The sequence below is a fragment of the Mixophyes fleayi genome, chromosome 2, assembly GCF_038048845.1.
Source record: "Mixophyes fleayi isolate aMixFle1 chromosome 2, aMixFle1.hap1, whole genome shotgun sequence".
NCBI lineage: Eukaryota > Metazoa > Chordata > Amphibia > Anura > Limnodynastidae > Mixophyes > Mixophyes fleayi.
The window spans coordinates 34,982,804-34,998,594 of record NC_134403.1 but is presented as its reverse complement, the minus strand read 5'-3'; the positions used below and the strand labels follow the sequence as shown (position 1 = coordinate 34,998,594).

At 41.0% G+C, this 15,791-nt stretch overlaps 1 protein-coding gene across 3 annotated transcripts in view; it reads right to left on the bottom strand.

Moving 5' to 3' along the window:
- The window catches only part of CFAP300 (cilia and flagella associated protein 300), a 62,005-nt gene that overhangs the window by 29,937 nt on the left and 16,277 nt on the right, over positions 1–15,791 (bottom strand). For all 3 annotated transcript variants that reach the window (XM_075198783.1, XM_075198784.1, XM_075198782.1), the window contains exons 2-4: positions 12,762–12,843; positions 7,025–7,097; positions 1,046–1,212 (exon numbers count right to left, since the gene is read on the bottom strand). In XM_075198783.1, the coding sequence (XP_075054884.1) occupies positions 1,046–1,212; positions 7,025–7,097; positions 12,762–12,843 (322 nt within the window). The remainder of the gene's footprint in view (positions 1–1,045; positions 1,213–7,024; positions 7,098–12,761; positions 12,844–15,791) is intronic.

Here is a 15,791-nt window from a genome sequence, read left to right as displayed (position 1 = left end):
AAGAGACTGCTGTGATGAAATGATGCTCACATCACACTTAAACCCTAAAATATAGCAATTTCCATCTCCAGTTCCTGTGTCAGTGGTTGGCAAAATCTACTGAACAATATAAGGGCAGCCACATCCATTCAATATTCTGCATACATTGCATGTGTGTCAAGGCAATAGGTATTTGTTCTGCATTGTATTTCTATGTAGTAGTAGATAAATAAATATACTGTATATTGTGGTAACCAGAATAGGACCTTTTCAGCAGGGAAAGGTACAGACAGGGTTAAGGATCCTCCTGTTCCCTTGAAGGAGTTTACTCAGAAAGTGCAGGACACGTGTGTGATTGCTGTGGTGGGTTTGTTGTAAGTAAAAGGATTGTGAGATCTGGTGGGCCGGGCTTCCGATGCTGACTAGCAGCTAGCAGCCGAACGATAGCTAGGGCTGGTGCGTGTCGTTAGTGTCAAAAAGCCTTGAAACATAAAATATGTGTGCAATGCTGTTTTCTGTTGGAATAAAACAGCAACTGCTTAAGAAGACTGGAGTAATGAGCTATATATAGTATATATATATATATATATATATATATATATATATATATATATATATATATATATATAGTGGCAAATATGCCTCACTGCCACAGCTACCCTATAAGGGATCTGATAAAAAAAAAAGACAGCTAGTCTGCAGCAGCAGGCTGCTGACAGGGTTAAAGGTTCCCGGGGATACTCTTTTAGCACACACACACACGTGTTCCACATGGGTGTGATTGGTTTTGCTTTACTGTCATTTGTTGTAGTGCTTGAGGTGGAGGATAAAGACACTGTCTGTATGTGTGGGTGGGTCCACAGATGCCAGTAAGTGGCCGGCTTGCAGACAGGGAAGTAATGTCTAGCCAGATGTAGGCGGTGGGGATTTGTGTGTACTGTTTATGGATATGACTGCTGAACCATATATATACACATATACAGAAATAGCTTATAGTAAACATATTGAAATAATAAATAATGTTAAATAACCTCTAGAAAACCATTAAGTATGATGTTACACCTACCTTACGAAGTTCATCTGAAATAGTGAAGTCATCAATATATTCATCCAGACACTTTGAAATGTATCCACCTTCCCTGACAATATACTCTTTGTCCAGACAATCAAACAGTGACATAGACAGCTGAGTGCATGGGATTTCTTTTGCTTCAATTTTGTTTACTTTGGTACCTGGAACAAGATATCATTATATATATAACAAGTTAACCCGTGCATGATACTCATGCATTCTAGTCAAATGAATCTACTTAAGGTGTTAAAAAGGTTCTTGTCATGCATTTGGGCCTAGCCCAGGCCTCCTCAGGGGAAGAGCGTTACTTCCCGACGCAAGCGCCCTTTTTTAACGTGGTTTTGTCCACATGTCACCACCTCATCATTTTTCTCCATCACCTCATCCTTCATCTTCATCAAGCTACTTAAGGTACTAAAAACTCTCCACTGTCACCCCCGGCAACCACCAACCACTCCCAACTGTCACTTCTCCTTCAAGAAATATATAGGTCAGTGTATAACTCTGCCCAGCAGGTGGCGCTGCAGCTTGTTTGGTTTTTTTCACACACGCCACTAGGCATTTATATAGTAGATTACATAATGTACTGATAATATGTGTTTATATTTTTGAGATACAATAGAAATGAGAATTGTAATATAATGATCATCTATTCATACATACTTCTATACCGGCATGTGGAAAAAAGAAAGTACACCCTCTTTCAAATCTGTTTCACATATCAGGATATAATTTACAATCCTGTAGTCTTCACTTCTAAGTCCTAAAATTTGATCAATCTAATCTTATCACAAAATAACACGACAGATTTCACTGTATCACTGTTCAAAATAAAAGTCAATATGAAGCCATGTGCTAAAACAGTAATAATTACATCCTACTGCTTCTATATAAATAAAGAAGGTAATTTCAGCCCATTGATTTATATTAAGCGACCTTCATTATTTTATCCTCAGGAAGTGCTACCAACTCTATTCAGGCTTGTAATAACACTATGTTAAGGAGACAAGACAAGACATTTGCAATGATCTTGGGAAGCAATTGTTGCTGTTCCTAAGTCTGGAAAGGGTTAAAAGACCATTTGAGGCCCATCATCCTACAATAAGATTGGCAAATGGAGAATGTTAAAGACAATTGCCAACCTTCCCAGAAGTGGGCATGCCAAAAAACTGACCCAAAATCAGTCCATATGATTTTCAGAAAAATCCCCAAAAAACCCAAAAGCTAGATCCAGGGATCTACAGGCCTCAGCCAACAATGTCTTCAACGGGCCTGGATGCCTCGCAATCATGGAGTCCAATATGAACTCCTCTTTATACCAGAGCATTCTAGAACAGAATGTGAGGCCATGTGTCGAAAAACTGAAGCTTGGTGGAAACTGGATCATACAACAGGTCTAGGATACCAAATTTACAACTGAATGGCTCAAAATAATTTTATTAAAAGATTTTTTTTATTTTATAACCAGAGCGGTAGACGTTGAGGCGTACAAGGAGACTGATCAGCACCCCCTACTGTCAGCATGAGATTCAGTGTAACCTGGATCCATTAGTAGACATGGTAGCTAGTTACTATTAGGTTCATGTAACACTGTATCTACTAGAGATAATGTGACAGGAAGGCCTAATCCAGAGGTGTTGTAAGGTGGGTTATAATGCAGATTGTGAACCTCAAAACAAGTGAAGTTGTCAAGGATATATAGGGTTTAAGTAACAGTCTTCTTTAAAGTTATGCGTTTTAAGGAAATGTTTTAGGGTTGCATATTTTGTGCAATAATGTTCACAATGCATTTCAGCTCAGGGGAAATCTTGAGTCACTATTAAGGGAACATGAGAAATCATTATTAAAGAAGGAAGCGGAGAAGAGATGAACAAACGTGAAGGTAAATGCAGAGGACTTTATTGGTAATATATAGGAAAACAGGGACTGGAGGACAACAGATGACAAAAAGTGCAAATTAGTTTAAGTCTGATGAGTTTATGAGACCGTTCCACAAAAAAAGAAAGGTTACAGTAGATGGTTACAAGGTTACAGTAGATGGTAAGGCTGGCCACTCACAAGCAGCAATAGGTGTGTGACATCACAGAGGCGGTGGGGCAGGCAGAAACATGAACAATGTTTCTCTTATGGGAGATTTAAAGGTCTCCAATACATATAAAGATATACAGAGGACAGATAAAGGAGATACTGTAAACAATAACACAGCAGAGAAAACCAGCATTACATAGGCAGGGGATGGTCAACACACCGTACAAGTCTATAAAGAGTAAGATAATAGAGATGTATAACCTGCTATATAAAAGACATATTTGATGTATAAAAACATTCTATGATTATATGACTATACAATATGTATGGTCACATGACATGTAAATTAGTGGAACACGACTACTGCACACAAGCAGGGCTAAATGCAGGTCAGAGGACGATGCCAAGTATCTGTGCATGCACGACTTTCTCACGTTTCCGTGTTTCTCTGATGTGCCTGCAGCTTTTTGGGAGAGGTTTCCTGTGTCAGCACTCAACATGGGAAAGTGTTTGAAAATGCTTCTAACGTGTTATTAGAACAAGCCCTAAGGTGCATTACCAGAAGGTGAATGAAGCTTGAATACATATTAAGAAGTGATGTACGTACCACTATGACATGTGCTGTAACTATTCTCATGACAGTTTTAAACACTGTACAGACCATGGGCCTCATTTACAGTTGGACAGAAGCCCATTCACACCATGTAAAATGCACCTTGTGCGTATGCACCAAAATTTGCACCTGAATTTTGATTTGCTTTGCATTTGGAGAGGTGGATTGAGGTCATTCACTTGCAAGTGCCGTACAGTAAACACACTTCAGCAGTAGGCCCCCCAGTCTGCAGGCATCCTTGCTATAGTGTGATCAGCCTGTGCAGCCTGGTTCTGGTTAACACTTTAGCAGATGGACCCCACGCTCACAATTCCTCTGATTTAGTGGGAATCAATCTTGGATGTAAAGCACTGGTGCTGGTTATGGATTATTTTTGTCCTTTAATATAAGTTTTATCTTATTTTTAAAAACAATAAAATATACAGCAGATGCAGTTATCAACTCTGTCCCTGGGGAATGTAATGTAAGAAGTAGTTCATAATCACTCCTGCATCTTTGTTCTGGACAGGTTTTGGTGGTAGTAGTAGTAGTAGTAGTGTATTGCAGTGGGGGAAACAGGACATAAAACAGTGGCATACAAGTTAGACAAAATAAATGCAGATGTGAAAACAAAGGGTAGAGAGGACTCTGCTCATAAGAGAGCTTACGATCTAATGATAAAATGGCACAGCTGAGACAAGTGTGAATACGGCTCACTGTGGGTATTGGGACAATGCGGAGGGTATACCATCGGAAATAGTACAGGGTGAGAGTAGGGTAGGCTCTAATAAAGAGGTATATTTAAAGAGAAATATCATGAGAAATCTTGTAACTAAGATGAGATGTGGTTATGAGAGACGAGGCGCAGGTCATGTGTGGAGGTCTAAGAGGGCGTGAAGCAAAGTGTAGAAGATGTATGAAGTGTGGGCTTTGTAGGGGAGAGCTTGAATTGCATTGTGAAAGATCTGGGGAAGTCAGTGTACGGATGTGCAGAGCAGTGTCAGAGATGTGGAACAGGAAGAGAGGAAAAAACACCATGATAATGATGACATATATTTGCTCTAGATGCATATTTGAGCTTGATTTTAGGTTGCACGTATCTGAAGACGTAAGTATGTAAGTGTGCAGATGTGTATTTACCTGTGTGCAAATAGCGCATCTTTATGTCCAACACTAAATAAGGCCCCATGAAGGAAACAATGTCCATCTATTGACTACTATTTTGTCAAGTCTAGCATACATAAAACAATACTTCATAATAGTTCTTGAAAGATCATCATTTTATGCAGAAGTGACTAGTAGTTCATTCACCGATTGTATACGACTGCTTATACCCGGACCATAAGGTCTTCAGTGATGTATTCCAAACAGGTGAAATATCAGAGGCACAGGGAGACACAAGGGCCAAAATAACAAAGCACATTAACAATTTGGCAAGAAACAAAGGACAATGTAACTGTCCGTGGACATATGAAACAGTGATAGATGAGCTATCATCTAGATAAACTATTATACTGCAATATCGTCTGTATAAATGGCTCCATACCTAATAAACGGAGCATACGATGGCCTGGTTCTATACTTTATACAACCTGGAAAATGCTGAAGTAGTGACAATTTAAAGACAGTGTGAGACTCGGCTGATAATCCTTATCTATTGTGTCTGAAAGGCCGGGTACGTCCTCAGGGATTATTACATAGATCTATAGGGTTTCATCACCAGGGTGGGGACAGTGATTGTCAATGTGACTCAATCACTGGTAACACAGGATGCAGAAGGTGTGGACCAACGTTTATCTATAAAATTACAGGTATTCCCTGTTTAACGATAATAAATACTTTAAAAATGACAGTATGTCACACTCAATGAGGGTCATGAGTTATGAAGCAGTGGATTTACTTGTTGGTGCAAATGTGTGTCTGTTGTGAGTGTACATATGTGCACACTGGCTTTGGGACGTACGGTGTCTGAGATAGAAGTGTATATGCTTGAACAGGTCCCGCCTACAATCTGTGTCCCGCCTACAATCTGTGTCCCGCCTACCTGAGCTTTTGAGCCACTCCCTTTACTGATTAATAATATTGCACATTTGAGCCTCATTAACCTGCTAATGAAGTAAAATAAACACAAAAAAACATCCACAAGTGACCAGTAAGCACTATGTAGCTACAGAGGGTGCTAACGGACACGTTGCATGAGTGTGGGTCGTTTTATTGGGTGGACATCTCCTTTCAGGAGGCCACAAACACAGCAAAATTAGCCAATTTGTCTAATTTGGCAGCATGTCACCTCAAATACAAAATAAATGTATTATTATGCCGGCAAATGCAGTTGGAAGATTACTGCTGTTGGTCTTTGTGATAAGAACTTCGGACCTGATTCATTAAGGATCTTAACTTGAGAAACTTCTTATTTCAGTCTCCTGGACAAAACCATGTTACAATGCGAGGGGTGCAAATTAGTATTCTCTCTTCCACATAAGTTAAATAAGTTTCTCAAGTTAAGATCCTTAATGAATCAGACCCTGAGTGCCTAACGCTGGGTACAAGTTTTTCACCCAATCATTGGGCCAATCACACAATTAACAACCATTCGCCCTGATATCACATTAGTGTGTATGCTCCAACGATGACCGATTATCTTTCCAAAGATCATCATATCGTTTGAATACAGTTTTGTAAACAGAATAAAAGTCTTGTTCAATGATGGAGCGATGTAGTTCCAATTCTGCAGTGTGTACGCACTCACCACCAGCAGTGTCCATAGATCTCTATGGAGGGTGCAGAGTAACGATCGTTTCAGCTGATGGCTATGACAGATGAAGAGCACAGATCTGGCCGTAAATCTTGTAAAACGTGTATAGTGCGTACACATGAATAAGTCGTTGGTAAAATCGTTCACAATAACGCATCGGAAGAAATTTTCTGTAGTATGTACCCAGTCAACAGTCGCATCTTGTCCAAATTGCTCATGTACGTAGCTGAATTAGCCAGTTATCACAACGCATGGATATCAGGCAGAGTGGCATGTTTGTCCGTGTATGGCTACCTTACTATCTCCATGGAGGTTCTATTGAAAATAAATTATATTGAACGTAACGTAATTTTCTGAAGGATCATAAAGTTACTGTTGTATTATTATACTCTGCTATTTTGATGTTTCTCACCCCTACTCTATGGAATCACTAAAGTGTTAAGTTAAAGACAACGTAAGTCTGGACATTATACAATAACGCACAAAATTGTATCAATTGTAATATTTTGTTTTATTGACCCGGAATCCTTGTAGGAATCTATTCTTAAATCCTCATTGAACAAGAAAAATGATAATTCAAGAAAGAAAACAAGTTTACCCAGTGTAGTCCATTGTCCTGAGCTGGAAAGTAACTTCAGGTGGGATATCACATTGGGATCTTGGAAGAAAGCCTGTGCATGGAAATAAAAATATTTATTATTTATTTAATATTTATTTAGATTTAGATTTATTAACTAAGTGCCATATGATTCACTGCAAAGAACGATGGTCATATACATACAGGCTTACACTAAGGCTTTGTAAAAGTAAAGTGCACACATTGATAATTGCACTTTCCAATTAGCAAAAATGCTCCAGAGATATAGACGCTACATACACATCAGTATGGAAAATATATATATATATATATATATATATATATACACACACACATACATACATATACATTATATATGTATATATATATATATATATATATATATATTTATTTTTATGTCTTTACTGAATACATTGTGTAAACATCCACAGTGCAAGGTGGAAAAAGTATGTGCACCCTTGTATTTTAATAACTGGTTGACCCTCCATTGGCAGCAATACACTCAACCATTTTCCTGTAGCTGAGGATCAGACCTGCACAACAGTCAGGAGTAATTTTGCACCATTTCTCCTTACAGTTAAGCAATATTCTTGGGGTATTTGGTGCGAATCACTTTCCTCAGGCCATGCTACAGCAACACAATTGGGTTGAGGTCAGGACTCTGACTGGGCCACTAAAGATGTCTAATTTTCTAATGTTGTAGCCCGTTATTGATTTACTTCTGTGTTTTGGGTCGTTGTCCTGTTGCATCACCCAACTTCTGTTGAGCTATAATTGGCGGACAGCTAGCATTACATTCTCCTGCAAAATGTCTTGATCATCTTTGTAATTCATTATCCCCATCAATGAGGGCAGCCCCAAACCAAGATGCTCCCTCCACCATAATTTACAGTGGTGATGAGGTTTTGGTGCTGGTGTGCTGTGGCTTTTTTGTGTGCTTTCACTTCATCTGTCCACAGAATATTGTGCCAATAAAGAGGAGGAATATCCAGATGCTCTTTAGCGAACTTCAGACGTGCAGCAATATTTTTTTTGGACAGCGATGTCTTCATCCATGGTGTCCTCCCATGAACACCATTCTTGTTCAGTGTTTTACATACTGTAGATTCGTGAACAGATGTTTGCAAGTTGCAGATATTTCTATAAGTCTTTAGCTGACACTTAGGATTATTCTTAACCTCTTTGAGGATTCTGTACTCTTCTATGAAGAGGGGCAAAAGCGCTGAACTTTCTACATTTATACACAATTTGTCTTACCGTGGACTGATGAACATGAAGGTGTGGACTGATGAACATGAAGGTGTGGTCTGATGAACATGAAGGTGTATCTCTGTTGATAACATGACCATAAATCCCACCCCACAAGCTCGCTGCCTAGGTGTAATCCTTGATTCACGCCTATCCTTTGTTCCCCACATTGACTCTATATCTAAATCATGTTACATACATCTAAAGAACATTTCCAGAATACGCACATATCTCACACAAGACACTGCTAAAACCTTAATTCATGCACTAATCATCTCCCGCATTGACTATTGCAATTCCCTCCTTACTGGTCTTCCCAAAAACAGACTCAAACCCCTAAAATCTATTTTGCATGCTTCGGCAAGACTGATTTTCCTTGCAAATAGCTATTCCTCTGTTGAATCACTCTGTATGTCTCTACACTGGCTGCCTGTCTTCTACCGAATCCAATATAAAATACTTTTACTAACCTACAAGGCCATCAACAAAGCTGCACCAACATACATCTCCTCTCTTGTCTCAAAATATCTCCCAACTCGGCAACTCCGTTCTGCAAAAGATCTGCGTCTCTCATCCACCCTCATTACATCCTCCCATTCCCGGTTACAGGACTTTTTTCGGGCTGCACCCACTCTATGGAACTCTCTCCCTCGCACAATAAGACTCTCCTCTGTTCTACAAACTTTCAAGCGTTCTCTGAAAACCTACCTATTCAGACAAGCTTATAATATTCCTCAACCACCATCTTAACCTCACTACCTTTAGCCTGTTACACAATTTCACACAAGACAACTACCCCCGGACCAACATTGTTGTGTGACAGGATCATTTAGCTTATGAGTCACCCTACCTTTGCAGTCTGGCTGGGCCAAGATGCAAAATGTATACTTAACCTCATGTGTCAATCTCCAATTGTCCCATAGATTGTAAGCTTGCGAGCAGGGCCTTCTCACCTCTTTGTCTGTTTTACCCAGTTTGTTTATTAGTTTATTACGTTTGTCCCCAATTGTAAAGCGCTACGGAATATGTTGGCGCTATATAAATAAATGATGATGATGATGATGACTGATGAACATGAAGGTGTGGACTGATGAACATGAAGGTGTGGACTGATGAACATGAAGGTGTGGACTGATGAACATGAAGGTGTGGACTGATGAACATGAAGGCTTTTAGAGATACTTTTGTAACCTTTTTCAGCTTTAAGCAAGTCACCAATTCTTAATCTTAAGTCTTCTGAGATCTCATTAGTTTGAGGCATGATACACATCAGGCAATGCTCTGCATAATGTAAGTGTCGACATTTAGCCTGCCAACGTATTTTCATGTCGGCAGGTTAAGAGCTGTCATTAGCTCAATCGCAATTTTGACTGACACCACACTCTGAGGAGGGGCCGAGGAGGGTCGAGCCAACAGGCTACACCAGAGTGATTAAGAAGGGGGTTTACAACTTTAATGGTGCTTTTACCACCTACCCCCCCTCCCATCCTCCTCCCTCTTTTTGTATACGTCATGGCGTGCCTTCCCTGGGATACCTGTTATGTGTGTTACAGGTCCAATATGTCTACTTAAATGAGAAACAACTAACTGGATTAAATTAAAAGTTCATACAATTGGGAGGCCCCTCTCATTGCAACCCAGAAAGCTCTCCTACAGTGCCCCCAATACAAGCCAGGGGATGGTGTTCCTGTACTAGTTGGGGCAAGGGGATAAATCTCCCCTAACAGCAATACCTGTAAAGAGTCTTGGGGGTATATTTACTAAACTGCGGGTTTGAAAAAGTGGAGATGTTGCCTATAGCAACCAATCAAATTCTAGCTTTCATTTATTTAGTACATTCTACAAAATAACAGCTAGAATCTGATTGGTTGCTATAGGCAACATCTCCACTTTTTCCAACCCGCAGTTTAGTAAATATACCCCTTGGTATGGTCAATATGACTGAGCTATACAAGCACAAAAGATCACGTTGATCACCCTCAGTTCACTGTTGAATTAGAATATTATCCATTTTAGCAATCTCAGTTCTTATATGGAGGACAACGTACTTCTTACTGGAAGTCAGATCCAACAAGTAGCACATTAATATATAAATATGGAAATGTCATTAACATACGTTATGTCTGCTGGACACAAAATGGTTTGCCCTGGCATCTGATAAAGTCATTTACAATCAATGTCAGAGTCTCCTGCTAGAAGCCTGCCACTAAATACATCTGCAGATCTCACAATGACTATGATTGCTGTACAGGCAGTTCACCTTCTATGCCTCTGTTGCAGTGTACGCTTGCTTTGTGTATAGTATTTAAAAATACACATGTATACAGTATAAGAAAATTATAATAATTACTTAAGTAATACTCTAAGGGATAGATTTACTAAACTGCGGGTTTGGAAAAGTGGAGATGTTGCCTATAGCAACCAATCAGATTCTAACTTTCATTTATTTAGTGCATTCTACAAAATGATAGCTAGAATCTGATTGGTTGCTATAGGCAACATCTCCACTTTTTCAAACCCGCAGTGTAGTAAATATACCCCTAAGACTGGCACTAACACTAAGGCTGCCCTCACAGAAGTGATCAATGATCTAGTCTAAGGGTCACTTCTCCATCCTCCTGGACCTCTCTGCTGCCTTCGCCATGTTGATCACCCTCTTCTTACACCCTTCACCCCAATAGCCTTTGTGACAGTTTTTTCCTAGTTCATTTACTACCTATCCACAGGGCCGTATTAACCCGAGGTCTAACTGGGCTACAACCCAGGAGCCTCGGGCATCCAGGGGGCCCTTGACAGTGCTCAGCGGCATTAATGATTGGTGCGGGGGCGCCCCCGGCCGATCAATGCTGCTGAGCACTGTCACTGTAGTCTTTCTGCAGCACTCAGTAATCTCCTTACTGAGATCTCGTGAGTCTCCCTCTCACGAGATCTCCTCAGTAAGGAGCTTACAGCGCACCGCGGAAAGACTACAGTGACAGGACAACAGAAATAGGCAAGCGCTTGAGGTGGGGGGCGGCGGGTGGCTCACGGGGGGGGGGGGGGGGACCTCACGGGGGAATGGGGGCCAAATTAGCCCAGGGGCCTCCATTCCTTTAATCCGGCCCTGCCTATCCAACAGCTCCTTCAGAGTCTCTACATCTGGACAATCCTCATCTGCTTTTTGCAAGTTGCAACCAAAACTCTTATCTTATCTATTCTCTCATCCAGTCCTGCCTAAGCTACTGCAACCTCCTTCTACTTGGCATTCCCCTCAGGGGCGGATCTAGGAAATTGCTATACCCGGGGCGATTTAGGAGGGGCGATTTAGGCTCCGCCCCCTTTCAGACATCTAAGGCTGCCGGCGGCTGCACAGTATGTGCAGGTCCGGTCGGCAGTGACAGTGTGCTGCCCCGCTGCTCTGATTGTGTTTAAAACACAATCAGAGCAGCCGGGCAGCACACTGTCACTGAACGCAGCAAGCCCCTGCTAGGGGGGGCGATTGCCCCGATCAGCCCCCCTGGATCCGCCACTGATTCCCCTCATTCATTTATCCCCGCTTCAATCTGTTTCATGTCTGCACTTATGTACTCAGCTCTGCTATACTGATCTTGCACATGCCCCCCACTAATCCCCTCTCCAGGAGTAAGATGCAAGTTACTCAAAACCCTAAGTGCAGATGCCTTTTATTCAGCGTGTGCAGTGCAGCAAACTGCATTTTTACAGGCCACAGTAAACTCTAAAACCGGTCCATAGTGCTCCATCTTCAGCAAGTGTGCCAGTTCAGTCCTCAAAAGCATCTCATATGGCAGCATTAGTCCACCAGTGTTAAAGATATTCAGAACATTAGGACGTATAAAGGATCAGACCATCTTGTAGCCAATGCACCACATGTCATACAAACATCAGTCAAGCTAAAATGACGTTGTTTGAATCCAAGTGCGAAGAACGACGTACAAAGAAAAAAAATAGGGTAGGGCATAAACTAATACTCATGCATTAGGCTTTTTAAAAGAAATTATGTTTCCGCACAATTCCCTTTTAATGTTGATAGCAATAGCAGATTATTCTGAATTTGCCAAGTTCAAGAACTAAAAATTCAGCATAAAAAGATGGTATCATCTGGAGGAATTAAAAGAGACATATTTTTCCCATCCATTTCATTCTGAAGACCTGCGCTAATAGTTCACCTTTATTTACTCTTCAGGTACCGCGGAGATCTAACACACTGTGAGAAGAGACAGGTGGAACCCGATTGGACACTGACTTGATTGGTCAAGTCACTGTCCAATCAGGTACAGTTTGTCACTTGATGCAGCGCTGTGGAATTTTTTAGTCAGTGACGGTGGAAGAGAAGGGAACGGGGCAAGCTGCCTGGCGCTAGTCATCTACTACTGGGAGGAATCCTGCTTCCACCGCTGCTAAGGAGCGCGGCCGCTACCCACACACCAGCTTCAGAGGATGAGCCCTACATAGACTGTCATGCAGAAAGTACCATAAAAGGACAACTTACCAGGACAAAGTCATCTTTCTGATAGGGCTGGAAATACTGGTCATAGCGGAAAGCTTGTGCTGTTATTCTACCATTCATGGACCTAAGACAGAGAAAACACAGTAACACTTAGCACTACTGGTACTTACAGCTGAGCTTACAAATCATTTAGAACATCGTTACTCTTTACATTAGACATGAGCATCCCTTATGGGTCACTATAGAACGTAGGAGACGTAGATCAGGAACAGCTGGAGAGTGAAAGTTGCTCGTCCTTTACATAAACCATGTGTGTTTTATCTCCAGAAGTCGCAATGCACAAATAACTAACTCTAAATAACCACGAAACATAAACACAACAACATGGTATAAAAATATTTAAAAAAACATAGTAAAGCTGTACATAAAATAGGATCCAAACTGAGCAACATCTTTACATTAAAATATCTGTGTTTGTGTAACACTCTGCTTTATCTAGTAGTACTGACGAGCGACTGATTCTTATTACCCAAAATCACAGAATTGTAACAGTTGTAGCAAAACAACAACATCAAAATATGTTTAATTGCTGTTGGAGGTGTTGCTGACCACAAACAGACACCTGCCACCTAAACACAGGGTAAGCATCCATTTTGTAAGCTAGGTAGGATCGCTAGTTATTCTCACGTTTCATGTCTTGGGTCAGTCCTAGTGAACTTATTAACTGCATTCTCATAACGATTGGCAAAACCCACAAAATGGCTGCCTTTATTGTGTCACATCTTGCCTCACTCCTCGTGAATCTATTGGCTGCATTCTCAAGAAAACTGGTTCAGTCCACAAGATGGCCGCCTATTGTGTCACATCTTGCCTCACTCCTCGTGAATCTATTGGCTGCATTCTCAAGAAAACTGGTTCAGTCCACAAGATGGCCGCCTATTGTGTCACATCTTGCCTCATTCCTCGTGAATCTATTGGCTGCATTCTCAAGAAACCTGGTTCAGTCCACAAGATGGCCGCCTATTGTGTCTTGGGTCGGTCCTGAATATTGGCTCAGGCTACAAAATGGCTGCATCTATGGTTCTAATTAGGTGACAACCTATGAGCATATGTTACACAGAGAGCCAGTCTTCTTTGTACTGTACAACATGGTATTAAAAGAAGTCTGTAATAATAGTCTATAGCAGGCAGAGAAATCAGTATTAAGAGATATAAACCAGTCTCTGCATAATGACTTGTGCTTTTAGATTTCATGGAAAATAATTACAAAATGAAATAATACATTAAATAAATTATATAGAATAAAAACACAAATTAAATAAATGAAGTAAAAAAAACCTCAACACAATATATAGAGTATATTTTTTATTTAAGATACAGTAAATAAGATTTTGGCCTGGACCCAATATATTTATGTACCACTGTAGGTAGTCCAGGCTGCCAGGTGCCCGGGACTTTAAACCCAGGAATTATAAAACGATATTAGATTTTCAAAGTAGTCGGTATCCCCCATTTAACAGGATCTCTCCTTACATTACACGTTAATCTCAGCAAATACGAGACCCGTGTGAAGTTGTCACATTGACTCCATACAAACAACTGTACAGCAAGCTGACCCCCCCCCCCCCCCCCCCCCCCCCCCGTACTGGATACTTCTGAGTCTCAGTACTGTCCAAAAGTCAATAAAAACAGTCTAAAGACATAGAATTGTTTCATTAGAGGTTTGCTGATTAATTTACTGATGTTCTCTTAAGTGTGAGACATACAAACACGGCAAGACGTTAGCTTAACGTTATTTACTCGCTATTAGCAAGCACATAACAAGATGATTGAAGTCGGGAAGGGAAGGAGCCAGTGAAGAACAGACAGGTCTGTGTTAAGTCTCATCTGCTTGTGCTGCAGACTACATCACCAAACACCTTAGAATGCTGCGTGAGCTACATGATACAATTAACCTATGTATGACCAGCTTTTAGTGCTGAAATACTTCTACACTGATGACTCTCAAATTCCCCTTTCATAGCACACTGCTATAGTTTGAAAGAGGAAAACAAAACTATGAATTTAACTTTGCATTTTTCCAACAGATGTAGTTTAAAACATCCCCCCCACCATCTACACTTGCAAGTACAGTCCATCAATTTACTAGGAACCAGTGACATCAGTGAGGCTTGAGGAACTATGCAAATTAGGGTAAGCGCCCAAACTTGCAAGACTTGACGTGGTGTACGACCTATCGCGGCTCATCAAAAAAGGCTGCATCCTCATCATCACCATTTATTTATATAGCGCCACTGATTCCGCAGCGCTGTACAGAGAATTCATTCACATCAGTCCCTGCCCCATTGGGGCTTACAGTCTAAATTCCCTAACACACACAGACAGACAGAGACAGACAGACTAGGGTCAATTTTGTTAGCAGCCAATTAACCTACCAGTATGTTTTTGGAGTGTGGGAGGAAACCGGAGCACCTGCAGGAAACCCAGGCAAACACAGGGAGAACATACAAACTCCTCACAGATAAGGCCATGGTCGGGAATTGAACTCATAACCCCACTGCTGTAAGGCAGAAGTGCTAACCACTACGCCACTGTGCTGCATGGCCAGGTCTCAATGGGCGTGTGGTCACATTACAAACCTACTTCCCTCCTCTCCTCCAAAGATAAATAATTAGTGCCGTGCACACCACTGGCAAGTGCCCGGTGGCCGTCCACCGCTGCTCTGTGCAGAGCAGTGGGAATGTGTCATATCTACCAACATTCCGAACGTTGGGTCAACGTTGCCCATGATGGGACCACTCAAATAGAGACTGTCCCACTTAAATGGGAGCAGTTGGGAAGTATGGTGACGGTTACATATTAAGTAGGTGCGGAACAGTTCTTGCATACCAGTGGGAAAACACAAGGTTAAAGCAAATTCCTAAATTGGAACATCACTGGAAGAAAAACTGTAGGTTATTTGTTTTACTAAGTATGTAACGTGAGAGCTATAAGAGGATTCCTGCTCGCTGTGCCGTATATTTTCACATATCATTTGAAATATAAAAAGTTACGTAGCTAATATAGCTAGAA